Source organism: Myotis myotis, unplaced genomic scaffold (assembly GCF_014108235.1).
Source record: "Myotis myotis isolate mMyoMyo1 unplaced genomic scaffold, mMyoMyo1.p scaffold_m19_p_7, whole genome shotgun sequence".
In the NCBI taxonomy this organism is placed as follows: Eukaryota; Metazoa; Chordata; class Mammalia; order Chiroptera; family Vespertilionidae; genus Myotis; species Myotis myotis.
In genome coordinates, this window is record NW_023416379.1 from 76097271 (window position 1) to 76109837 (window position 12567).

At 36.7% G+C, this 12567-nt stretch overlaps 1 protein-coding gene across 2 annotated transcripts in view; it reads right to left on the minus strand.

Moving 5' to 3' along the window:
* The window catches only part of TINAG (tubulointerstitial nephritis antigen), a 73186-nt gene extending 60905 nt beyond the window's left edge, over positions 1-12281 (minus strand). The window contains exons 1-3 of one of the 2 annotated variants that reach the window (XM_036318363.1): positions 12047-12281; positions 4461-4524; positions 3647-3736 (exon numbers count right to left, since the gene is read on the minus strand). In XM_036318363.1, the coding sequence (XP_036174256.1) occupies positions 3647-3736; positions 4461-4524; positions 12047-12176 (284 nt within the window). In that variant the 5' untranslated portion in view covers positions 12177-12281. Of the gene's footprint in view, positions 1-3646; positions 3737-4460; positions 4525-11821 lie in introns of both variants that reach the window. The other variant, XM_036318362.1, reaches the window with a different exon arrangement.
* Positions 12282-12567: the final 286 nt, after the last annotated feature.

The following is a 12567-nucleotide window of genomic DNA, read 5'->3' on the forward strand; positions in this document are numbered from 1 at the left end:
CTGCAGGCCGACGCTCAATCCACTGAGCCAAACCGGTCAGGGCTATAATGCAATTTTCACACTTGAAATAATTTGGACATAAGGAACAGAAAATTAGAACTTTCCTTTAAATTCAGAGACTTCCTTCACCCTGCCTCCCGATTCCCCCCAGTAATTAGTTTTACTCCTTTTCTTCACAGTTTGTTGTTGTTTTTTTTAATTGTTTAAAGTATACATATGTCTCCTTTTTCCCCAATTGATGACCCCTCCGGCCACTCCTGCCCCCAGGGCAAACCCCCACCCCTCCAGTGTCCGTGTCCATTGGATATGCTTATATGCATGCATACAAGTTCTTTGGTTGATCTCTTATCCCCTTCCCCTTCCCAACCTTCTCTTTGAGGTAGGATGGTCTGTTCAGTGTTACCTTGTCTCTGGATCTATTTTTGTTTATCAGTTTATGTTGTTCATTATCTCCCACATATGACTGAGCTCATGTGATATTTATCTTTCTCTGACTGGATTATTTCACTTAGCATAATGCTCTCCAGGCCCATTAATGCTGTTGCAAATGGTAAAAGTTCTTACTTTTTTTTATAGCAGCATAGTATTCCATTGTGTAGATGTACCACAGTTTTTTAATCCACTCATCAGCTGATGGGCACTTAGGCTGTTTCCAAATCATAGCTATTATAAATTGTGCTGCTATGAACATAGGGGTGCATATATCCTTTCTGATTGGTGTTTCTGGTTTCTTGGGATATATTCCTAGAAGTGGGATCACTGGGTCAAATGGGAGTTCCATTTTTAGTTTTTTGAGGAAACTCCATACTGTTCTCCACAGTGGCTGCACCAGACTGCATTCCCACCAGCAGTGCATGAAGGTTTCTTTGTCTCCGCATCCTCTCCAGCACTTGTTGTTTATTGATTTGTTGATGACAACCATTCTGACAGGTGTGAGATGGTATCTCATTGTTGTTTTGATTTGCATCTCTCAGATGATTAGTGATTTTGAGCATGTTTTCGTAAGTCTCTCGGCCTTCTGTATGTCCTCTTTCTAAAAGTGTCTATTTAGGTCCTTTGCCCATTTTTTGATTGGATTATCTTCCTTTTGTTAAGTTGTATGAGTTCCCTGTCAATTTTGGATATTAAACCCTTATCTGAGATAGCATTGGCAAATATGTTCTCCCATGCAGTGGGCTTTCTTGTTGTTTTGTTGATGGTTTCTTTTGCTGTGCAAAAGCTTTTTATTTTGATGTAGTCTCATTTGTTTATTTTCTCCTTAGTTTCCATTGACCTAGAAGCTGTATTGGTAAAGATATTGCTATAACAAATGTCTGCTATTTTGGTGCCTATGGAGTCTTCTAAGATTTTTATAGTTTCACATGTTATATTTAAGTCCTTTAAACATTTTTAGTTTATTTTTAAGTATGGTTGTAAGTTGGTGATCTAGTTTCATTTTTTGCACATATCTGACCAATTTTCCAGCACCATTTATTGAAGAGACTGTCTTGACTCCACTGTATACTCTTGGGTTGATTTCTGAGTTCTGTTCCATTGTCAATATGTCTGTTCTTGTGCCAGTACCAGGCAGTTTTGAGAACAGTGGCTTTGTAATATAGCTTGCTATCTGGTATTGTGATCCCTCCAACTTTGTTCTTCTTTCTCAGGATTGCTGTGGCTATTCGAGGTCTTTTTTTATATAAGGTAAATTTTTGGAGAGTTTGTTCTATGTCTGTGAAATATGCCATTGGTATTTTAATGGGGATTGCATTGAATCTACAAATTGCTTTGGGTAGTATGGACATTTTAATGATGTTGAGTCTACCAACCCATGAAAACAGTATATTCTTCCATTTGTTTATGTCTTCCTCTATCTCTTTTTTCAATGTCCTGTAGTTTTCTGAGTATTGTGTCTTTTGCTTAACTTCCCTTCCCATCTTTGGTCTGTGTATATTTCCTTTTGCTCTAATCACTTCATTTTTTATTCTTTTAAAGTCATCTATGTTTACTACTAAAAGGCAAAATCCATGTCACTTAAACAGTCCTTGAGTACTCTGTTAATAAACAAATGCTGAAAAGAAAATTGTTCCTTCTAAAGAAGGCAGCGTTCCCAACACCATCTGTACTGCTGTGTATATTTTCTGCATTGCCTGAGATGCAGTTTCTCATGGGCCTATTGAAAGATGGGGTGCTAATTATGCTTCTTGGAACTGTGTGCTTGTAGGCTAAGCATATGAGTCCTTTTAGAAATCCAATTCAGATCATGTTTCATGATGGCACATACTCTTACATTCTCTTAATGATTTGAATGTAATTCAGCCACAGAAAATTATGAGTCTTCCCTAGAAATGTTTAAAATATATTACCACCAAAAGTATTGATTAAACACAGGCACACACACACATACACAGAGGAATTGAGAATGATTTAAGATTATTAATGTCAACAAATGTGACTTTCTATAGTTCATGTCTTCCAAGAAAATATTTTGGGTACATTGAAATAACATTGCTATTGTGCTGACAAACAAGTCTTGTGTGTGGAAGAAAATGATATTGCTAATTTTAAAAAATACATTTCAGGGTTACTTCACTTTCAAGGTTGCTTGATAATAAATCATCTTATGTGAAATCTTTTCCAAAACATCTAAAACGTTATCAGGGGAATATAAAGATTTCATCAGTGGCAGTGGAGAAATCCTGAGACAGACACCAACCAACCTATCCCTTTTCCTTTCAGTTCAATAGAGAAAGCCGATGTTAGCACCTACTTCTTAATTTCCTCTTTGTAAGTGGAGAAGCCACCTAATTTATTAATCTTTTGAAGAGCATCAGTTATTTCCTATGTTTAAGTGTCAGTCAGCCCTATCTTTCATTTTAGTAAAAAGGCTCAATCTGTCTTTTCACTCAACTGTAAGTGAAATTAACTAGATATCAGCCATGTCAGTGAAATTGTATATATGGATTGATTATTTGGGGATCATCAAGATATAGCCCCGGCCCGTGTGGTTTAGTGGTTAGAGCCCCCCCCACACAGTGGTCTCAGGTTCAATTCCTGGTCAAAGGCGTGCACCTGGGTTGCAAGTTTGATCCCCAGCTCCAGTTAGGGATTGTGCAGAAGGCAACCAATAGATGTGTCTCTCACACACTGATTTTTTTCTCTCTCCATTTCCCCCTCTCCTCCTCTCTTTTCCCTCCACTCTCTAAAAGCAATGGAAAAAAAGTATTCTCAGGTGAGGATTAAAAACAAAAAAGATATAATGCTGCCTTCATAAGGCTAGACTTCCCAGGAGAGCTGAGCATGTGATAGATGGGACAGGGCAGCAGCCTAGGGAAAGATGATATCATGAATAAATTATGCCTACTTCCTGATTTTGCCTGAATACTTAACCAAACTAAAGCTCTCCCTACACTCCTCACTCATACCCTGACACTGCTCCTTTCTACACAATTTAAAACCATGCTCTATACTTCTTTTTTGTGCATTTTTATTTTTAATTACTTAATATTCACCTCTGTGCATCCCAATTTTACATGCCTTTCCACCTCTCTTCCCATTTCTTTCTCATGAAATGACTATTTTTAAAGTAAATAATAGGAAATACATTGTCTGCAACCTGAAAGGTAACTGGGAGTGCCAAAAGCCTATAAAACAATATTTCACTCACCCATAGTCTCCATGATTGACATGTTCAATTAATTCTGGTTCAATGAGGCATACATGCTGGGAACATTTCCATTGCTGTCCTGAGCATGTGCTGCAAAGACATAAAAATTACAAAGGTGGTCTGACCTTAATGGAATCCGTTTATAAAATTAGTAAGCAGGGTTGTCCATTTTTAAGGCATAAAACATATTTTGATTAGTCATATGCCTATTTGAATTTTGCAAATATATATGTATATACATATTATGTATATATATATATGTGTGTGTATATATATATATATATATATATATATATATATATCTCCATATATCATATGCATTAGCTACTACTCAATATGTTCTCATCTTCTATTCCAGGCAATTGGTACATAAAGTGACCACACAGTCACTGAAGTTTAAAAACACAAATCCAATTAGACAGTAGATTCAATATATTTGTAATTGGAAGCTTTCTACAGGATAATCCCATCAAGGAAACCTGTTTTTATATACAGTTACTGTGTTCAAAGAAGCACAGTTTATCCATAGTATATTAGAATGTTTATAATTAAGAGGTATATGTAGTGCAGGCCTGCTGTATTATGAAGGCCCACTGTCACGTACATCAAACTCAAGCAATACAAAATATATTCATGATTAAATTTTTTAACATTCATTAAAATTAAATATGCTTATACAAACTATGGTAGATATGTGGTATCTTTTTACTTATGATTCTTTCTAGATAGAATGTATGCTTTGTTTCACAGATGTTCCTTTTATTTGAAGAAAACGCACAGTAGAATTCAGTTCAGTGCCACTTAAATCCATTACCAGGAGTTGCAGTTTTCTTTAATTACTGATCCTTCTTCATAATGTTCACCATCTCTGAGGCAACCTGTCAATATAATGTAAACAAATGAAAATTCTAAATTGAGCAATAAGGTGCCTCCACACAACAGGTAATCTACAATTGTGTTTAGTTTTTCAATTATGCAAAAATATGTGGTGCCAACCTGATGGAAATTCACATCTGGTTTGTGTCAAGTTTTATGTATCAAATTCTTCTGGGCTCACTCCAGGAGCTTTTATCTTTACACAGCATATTATATTCCAACAGAGGGGATTTGTGAAGCTTGAAAACTAGATTATCAAGGAACTAATCACTAACCACACTAAAAAAAAAAAATACAAAAAAACTTGTGTCTTAATAGGTAAGCAATAAAAGTGCTTAAATAAACTTATGTCATTTCTTATTTTTAAAGATCTAAGTCTCATTTGAATATGACTAAATACGTGTGACTAGAGTAAGGAGCTCAACGTTTTGGACAAAATGTAAAACTATTTTATTGAATTCACCTGACCAAAAAATTTTTTTCTTTTTTCTTTAGGATTTAGATCAGGAGAAAAATTCATGAAACCAATAAGAGTGCTGCTATTTATGTTTCAAATCCAATTTTTTTCAACTATTTGCTAGTTGTTAGCTAGTTTACTAGAATATATAAACTACTCAAAAGAGATCAATGGCAAAATATAATCATATAAAAACCACCAGTAAGATATGAAAATAGTACCCTGGTTATATATTAAATCCCTTTTGAGAAAATCCCATATAATAAAAGCCTAATATGCAAATCGACTGAACAGAGGAATGACCAGTGGAACGACCAGTTCCTATGAAATGCACTGACCACCAGGGGCAGACACTTAATGCAGGAGCTGCCCCAAGCCCGCAGGCCCCAGACCAGCCAGGGCGGGTGCCAGCAGGGGCCCCCCTGTTGCCCCACCAGGCACCCTGCAGAGGGAGGCAACTGGTGGCAGAAAGGCAATCAGGGGGCGGGGCCGGCGAGTGGGTGGCGCCAGGCCGGCGAGTGGGTGCCAGTGGGGCCCCCCAATCGCCCCACTGGTTGCCCCACAGCTCAGCCCTAATCGCCGGCCAGGGACCTTACCTGTGCATGAATTTTGTGCACCGGGCCTCTAGTAATTTATACAAATTTAAAATTCATGCTTTCTTAGCAAAGCAGCAAAATCAACTACTTCATCACATGAAAACTTTTTTGACAGAAACATGTAATTAATAGATCACATCAATGGCCCCTAATTAAACAAAATAAATTTTAACTTTTTAGTCATTCAATCTTAGGGGAAAATACATGTTTAGAAAACATTTTAAGGTCTGGTGTAACTACCAACCATAATATCACCAAAGCCACTTATGGAATTAACTATCCCCTAATTTTTTTTTCAAAAAATTGTTTTGTAGGAAACTATACAACTGCCCCTTGTCAGCATATAGTGTTTTCTCAGCCCAATATTTTGCTTAAGGAATGAATCTAAAATCTCTATGTAAAGACATCTATTCACTTCCTTCTCATGGATTTTCAACATTGCATAATACAGGGAAAGGGAAGGAAATCACTTCTGTCCTGGTTTCTTGATATAGCAAAGAAGAGGATAAATATTCAAGTTTAAATCAAATTCAAAGTTTTAATTGTTACCCACGATCACACACTTTTAATACATGAATGTACACTATGTTTGTAACTTAAAAGGATCCTAAAACTTTCTATTATCTAGGAGCAACAGAAAATTCATGCAGTGATTCACATTAATTCAAAGCCAAGGGAAGTACTTCTCTGATAAGTTTTATAGGGAGAGAGGGTGGTTAAATTAAAGCTGATCTTTAACCATCCCCCAGGAATCTTGCTTGTTTCTCATACCAGTTACGTAGAAAAAGGGAACAGAACTCATAAAGGTCCTAAGGGGAAAAGACTGTCCCTTCTCTGACCTGTACTCCATCAATTTAGAATAAAGCCAAATTTTTACAGTGACTTATAAGACCCCACCCAAATGGCTCTCCCCTCCTTACTCCCTTGCACTGGCTGGGGTTGGGTTCCCAGAAATGGAAGGATTTGCATGATAGTAGAATGGAGAGAAGTAAAGGGACATAATTTGGAGGTAAAGCAAATGGGACATGGGTTGAGTTTGGGAATGATGAAAAAGAGGAATCAAGGGTGTTCCACTAGGATTTTGGCTTCAGCAAGACAGGGACAGTGAAGCTGTTACTGAAGTAAGGAACAGGCTTGTGGCAAGAAATCAGAGTTCCGCTTTGCCAGTTTTAGGTTTGAATTAAATCAAAGTTAGACATCCTATTGGAGAATGTCGAGTAGTTCATGAAAATGCAGAGTACAGTCGAGACTGAAGCATGAGATACAACAACATACATATTTTTAAAGCCTTAAGATTAAATAATAGCCCATTTGAAAGATTGTATATAGGTAAGAGAAAGAGGTCCAGAACCGATGAAACACTCCAGCCAACAATCATTCAGAAAAGGAAACTGGGAAGGAGTGGCCTATGAGGAGGTAGCAAATTCAGGAGAGTTGAAACTTGGAAAGCAAGAGAAGAAAGTATCTCATACAAGCATAAGTGGTCAACTGTGTAGCATAGTGTGAGGAGGTCAAGAAAATGATACTAGACATCTGAATATCGCATTTAGTAATCTGAAAGGAGTCAATTACCTTGCCAAGAGAGGTTTCATTGAAGTAGCAGGAAATAAAATCTTGTAGGAAAGGCTTGATAAGAGACTTAGAAGTCAGGAAGCAAAATGTTTTGTTTGTTGTTGTTATTGTTTCATTTATTTTGCCATTAAAGGAAAAAGGAAATGGGAGAGTAGCTGATTAAGGAAATGGAATGAAAGGGTTTTTTGGTGTTTTTTTTACAAAGTTGGGAGATACAAAGCCATATTTTTTTTAATATATTTTATTGATTTTTTTTACAGAGAGGAAGGGAGAGGGATAGAGAGTTAGAAACATCGATGAGAGAGAAACATCGATCAGCTGCCTCCTGCATACTCCCTACTGGGGATGTACCCGCAACAAAGGTATGTGTCCTTGACCAGAATCGAACCTGGGACCCTTCAGTCCACAGGCCGACACTCTATCCACTGAGCCATATTTTAGGGCAAGACATATTTTTTAAGTTGATAATTGATCAGGATGGAAGGGGGAAAATAATGCTTTGTTAGAGAAGGGGGGACAGAAGGGAGAGATATAGAGAAGGAGGGGGAGGATGGGAGAGAGACAATTGCAAGGGTGAAGATCTTGAAAACCCTAGAGTATGGGATTCAGAGGTCAAGAGGAGAAATCAACTCAAGGTGAGCAGTAACCCAGATGGAAGTATGTTGGAAATTATGATGATGGAAAGATAAGACAATTCCTGGTGGCATTATTTTCACAGTGAAATATGTATGAAACACCACATAGTGAGTTAATTTAATTGGTTACACATATAGCATCTTGACACAAAAAAATAAAGACTACTGAAATTAAGGGAGCTTTGCAACTTTAACAGTCACTAATATAAAATATTTGGCGAGTGAGAGAGTTGTTCTATTCACTTGAGAAAAGATGATAATAAGATGTCTGTAATCTATTTTAAAATACTTCATCAGCCCTAACCGGTTTGGCTCAGTGGATAGAGTGTCGGCCTGCGGACTTAAGGGTGCCAGGTTCGATTCCGGTCAAGGGCATGTACCTTGGTTGCAGGCACATCCCCAGTGGGGAGTGTGCAGGAGGCAGCTGATTGATGTTTCTCTCTCATCGATGTTTCTAACTCTCTATCCCTCTCCCTTCCTCTCTGTAAAATATCAATAAAATATATTAAATAAATAAATAAAATAAAATAAAATACTTCATCATAATGTGTTATAATGTCTGTGCAGGTCTAAACTTCCCATTAGGGAAGGCAGTTACTGCTCTAATCGGGATTCCACACCCCAGCAGTGGTCATTCTGAAAGCCCGATTACAGGGCAGCTGCTACAAGTGCCTCCATTACCCATCTTTTGATGAATACTAGAGCATCAGTATAATGAATGTCAGAAATGGGCTTTCATTGGTAAAACTAGTGGCTCGTTAATCAGCATAATGGATATAAATAATCAGCTCTTACTGGTTAAATTAATAGCATTCAATTTATGTAGATTACATCAAATATATTAAAGTTACATTCTACTCTTATACCGCATAATTTATATGTATCTCATAAGGTCAAAAGCCTGTACTCTTGGACCTGGTTCCCTGGAATTGATCTCTAAAAGGTTGTTTCCAGCTACTGGTAGGATTTCTCATTCCCTGACACCCACTGTAAGGGTAACAGAGTCCTACCTCTGTAATATTATCACATGTCCAGCCAATTTTCACGCAAGGTAGATGTCAGAACATCTTAAAGGACAGCAACTCATGTAGCTTACAGAGGTTGTATGTCTCCTTACCAACATATATTTTTGTGCCCTAGCCAGTTAGTCTCAGTGTTAGAGTATCACTGGTGGTTGGTCAGGGTGAGTGCAGGAGGCAACCAATCCATGTCTATCTCTCACATCAATATTTCTCTCTCTCTCTCTCCCTTCCTTTCACTCTCTCTAAAAATCCATGGGGAAAAAATGTTCTCCAATGAGCATTAACAACAAAAAAACGTATATTTTTGTAAATATCAGTATGTATGTCAGCATTTCATCTGTGACTTTTCATCATTGTAATGTGGTTAAGGAGGTTGTGAAGGAGTAAATAACCCTCATCCAATTCAAATGTGTCAGTGACTTACACACGTTTTTTTACCAACGTGAACATGAGTTGGGCGTAATCAAATTAGCTTCGGTCTGTTCACAACAGATGGTATACTAGACTCTTTCCTGAAGACCTGCTACACCAAAAGATTCTGTCTGCAAAATCCACTCTGGTTCTATTTCAAACTCTATCACTTGTTTTCTGTAGTTGACATTTGAAATCCTCCAATTACTGGAAGTTACCATCAGAGATGAGGAAAAAAACACAGAAGGAAGATATTTATGGATATGCCCTACTTCCAGTTTATACAAAAGCAATGTGATTTTTTTAAAAAACACTCAAAACAATGTACATAGTTTTAAGTCACTGGTTTAAAAAGAGCTCCTGGGATAGGTATGGTACAAAGAACTAGACAATGCCATTTTACTAGACAACTGAAAGACAATATTTAATAGATCAGCGAATTAACAGCACATCTCAGAGGGAAGTGACTGTATACATGCAAAATAATATAAATAATATACCATTGCCTTTTCATTTTAGTTAATTTTGCACAATTTTTTAATATTGTGTAGGAGTATTTTCTTTCAACCAGTTACTTCCATAAGCAAGATAAAACAAAAGAAAAAAATTACCTTCATGAGAGCAATCATAGTCTAATGTGAATTTTTTGCTACTAAATAAAGTGATTAATTGCTTCCCTCCAAAATGAATGCAATAAAAACTATACCTACATAAATTCTACCTAAAACATGATCTTAAATTAAAGTCTTAGCAAAATTCTAGCTCTCAAGCAAAAATGAACATTGAAGAAGTTGTAATTACTTTTCTAAAGAGTCTCTATGTCCCAAATAAGAAAAGCTCAAAAGTACTGCAGTAAATATATATAATATTTACGCACAGCACCCATGAAGCCAACCCTATTCCTACTTAACATCTTTCCCTGAGTTCTCTCAGAACAGAATAAATTCTTAAGACCTTAATATGACCTATAAATGCTGTCATAATCTGACCTCAACTCACCTCTCTAACCCCATTTCATGTCACTCTCAACCCTTCAGTAATCATTACTTCCCAGAAATTATGGTCTCCTTTCAGTTCCTGAACAAAGCTCTTGAGTCTCAGATCTGAAATAGCCCTCAGATCTTCGGGTCAGATCCCTTCTCCTCACTCCTTGAGTCTCAACTTAAATGTCTTCCTTTGTTGCCCCCTCCCACAGGCTAAATGTACATATAATTTTATATATTATATTCTGATATACATTCTCACAGCACTCTGTTTCCTTCAGAGACATTATCACCATTTGCAATTGGGAAGTAACTTTGTTAAATAGTTTATACACACACACACCCCAACTTGACTGATACTTCAACGAGAATAAGATCTTGCCTTTTTTCTTCCCCATTGTTGCTCCAGAACTAAGTGTCATTGCTGGCACAGTGGGGATATTCAATGAATAATTTTTGATGTATAACTTAGTCTCCTATTCCTAGTAGAGTATCTGCCACTTTTTAGGGTTAAATAAATGTTTGCTGAACTGTTTGCTGATAAAGGCAAAGGCTTGGGGTAAATGACAATTTTGTGGAAATTTTAACATAATGCAGATGTTTTTAAGGAGTATTTCCTCAATTTTTAGAAACAACATAACATGGAGAGTGAAGCCCACAGCATCTTGATTCTAAAGGATACCAAATTCTAGTTGATACTACATTTTCTTCTAGTTTCTAGCCACCATAACCATTCATAGTAATAGAACAGAACTCTGATTAAACCTGCATTCCTGCTGAGATCTGACAAGATGAGTGACAGAGAAATAGCACTTCATATATGTCTCATAGTAGACATTTTGGATTTTGTTGCAAACTTTGAATATATTGGTTGTTCAAAATCTATAGGCATTCTCTTATAATTAGACCAATAGAGCAAATACCATCATTCTCATTATGAATTATGTATATTTATCCATTCAATCTTAGACTGTTACAATTACCTTATATGTAGCCTTCATTGGTTTTTAATAGTTTAAAAGTCCCAGATTGACAAAACAAAAATATACATGAACAATTGACAAACAAAAATATACATGAACAATCTACTTGGTATTAGGAAGTGTGGGTGGCTAACTTTATTTTGCTTTTGTACTGGTTTTAAAGGCAATGAAATACCACAGATTCTAATGGTAGGAGGTCCATTAATCCCATAAAATAGTAAGTAAAATAGTACATGAATCTGCAGATGATTATGTGACTTTCATGAGATTCTCTAAGAGGTTACCTTCAAGAAATCTTGAGAGTCCTGTTGAAAATACATTTTACAAAGAAAGAAAAAAGAGTTTGCAATAACTCTTATATAAGTTGAATGTGTGTTCAAACAGGATTCAGACTAGCATTCATGACCGTCACACCAGAAACTTTCTTGAAGGTGTTAGTATGGTTCATATACCCCACATATAAACCAAAACATTTTAACAATCCAAAGAAACTTATTCTGGTGATCACAATATTCATTTCTATTTTATCTTAAAGAAGGAAAGAAGGGAGGGAAGGAAGGAGGGAGGAGAAGAGAAAGAGACAGTTTGACAGATCTTGTTACGAACTAGTAGAATGCTTAAACATATTACCAAAGCCTACCTTCTGGATACCAAGGCTTTGTGTGAGGAGGCCATTCTTTCTCTTCATGGCAAAATGACTTGTAATCAGGACAGCAATCAGAAGTGTCCCTTTCACAGAATTTATCACAGTAACACAGTGCATTCGCCTCATAGAACTGAGTGACACAGTCGTCATCTCTGTCTTCACAACAACCAAAACTTCTACAGTACTGCCCTTTGAAAATGGCTCTTTTGAATCGAGTACCTTCCAAAACGGTGTGATTCCTTGTGAAATCTGCTCCTGGGTCCACTTGTCTTTGAGATACGTACTGTTTCTCCATCCAAATTTCTGTAAGAAGAGAAGAGACGATTAAGATCCTATACCCGGTCCACATTCTCCACAGGTCAGGTAGGGCTCCCACTTTCTGTTATATCCAGTATACAACTTCTTGGGGTTTCTCCTTGGAGCCTGAATTCTCATAAAGACAACTCAGCCTGAATCCTGGTACTGATCCTTCACTTGAACTGAGTATACTTCTTGTAGTTAAACATTAATCAAGAATTTAAATGTTTACCCAAGATAATGTGTTAGAAACAGACCATTGTAATTCCTCTAAAGTTAAAAATTTATATTTCATATCATGTAAAAAATGTTCATCACCAAAAAAATAAATACATAGATGAAATATTGACTATTGCTTGTTTTCCAAAAAAGCTAAATTCCTAAATCAAAGACCTCTCTAGAATATGCATGGCCCAAATTATGGCTGCAATAACCACTGTCAA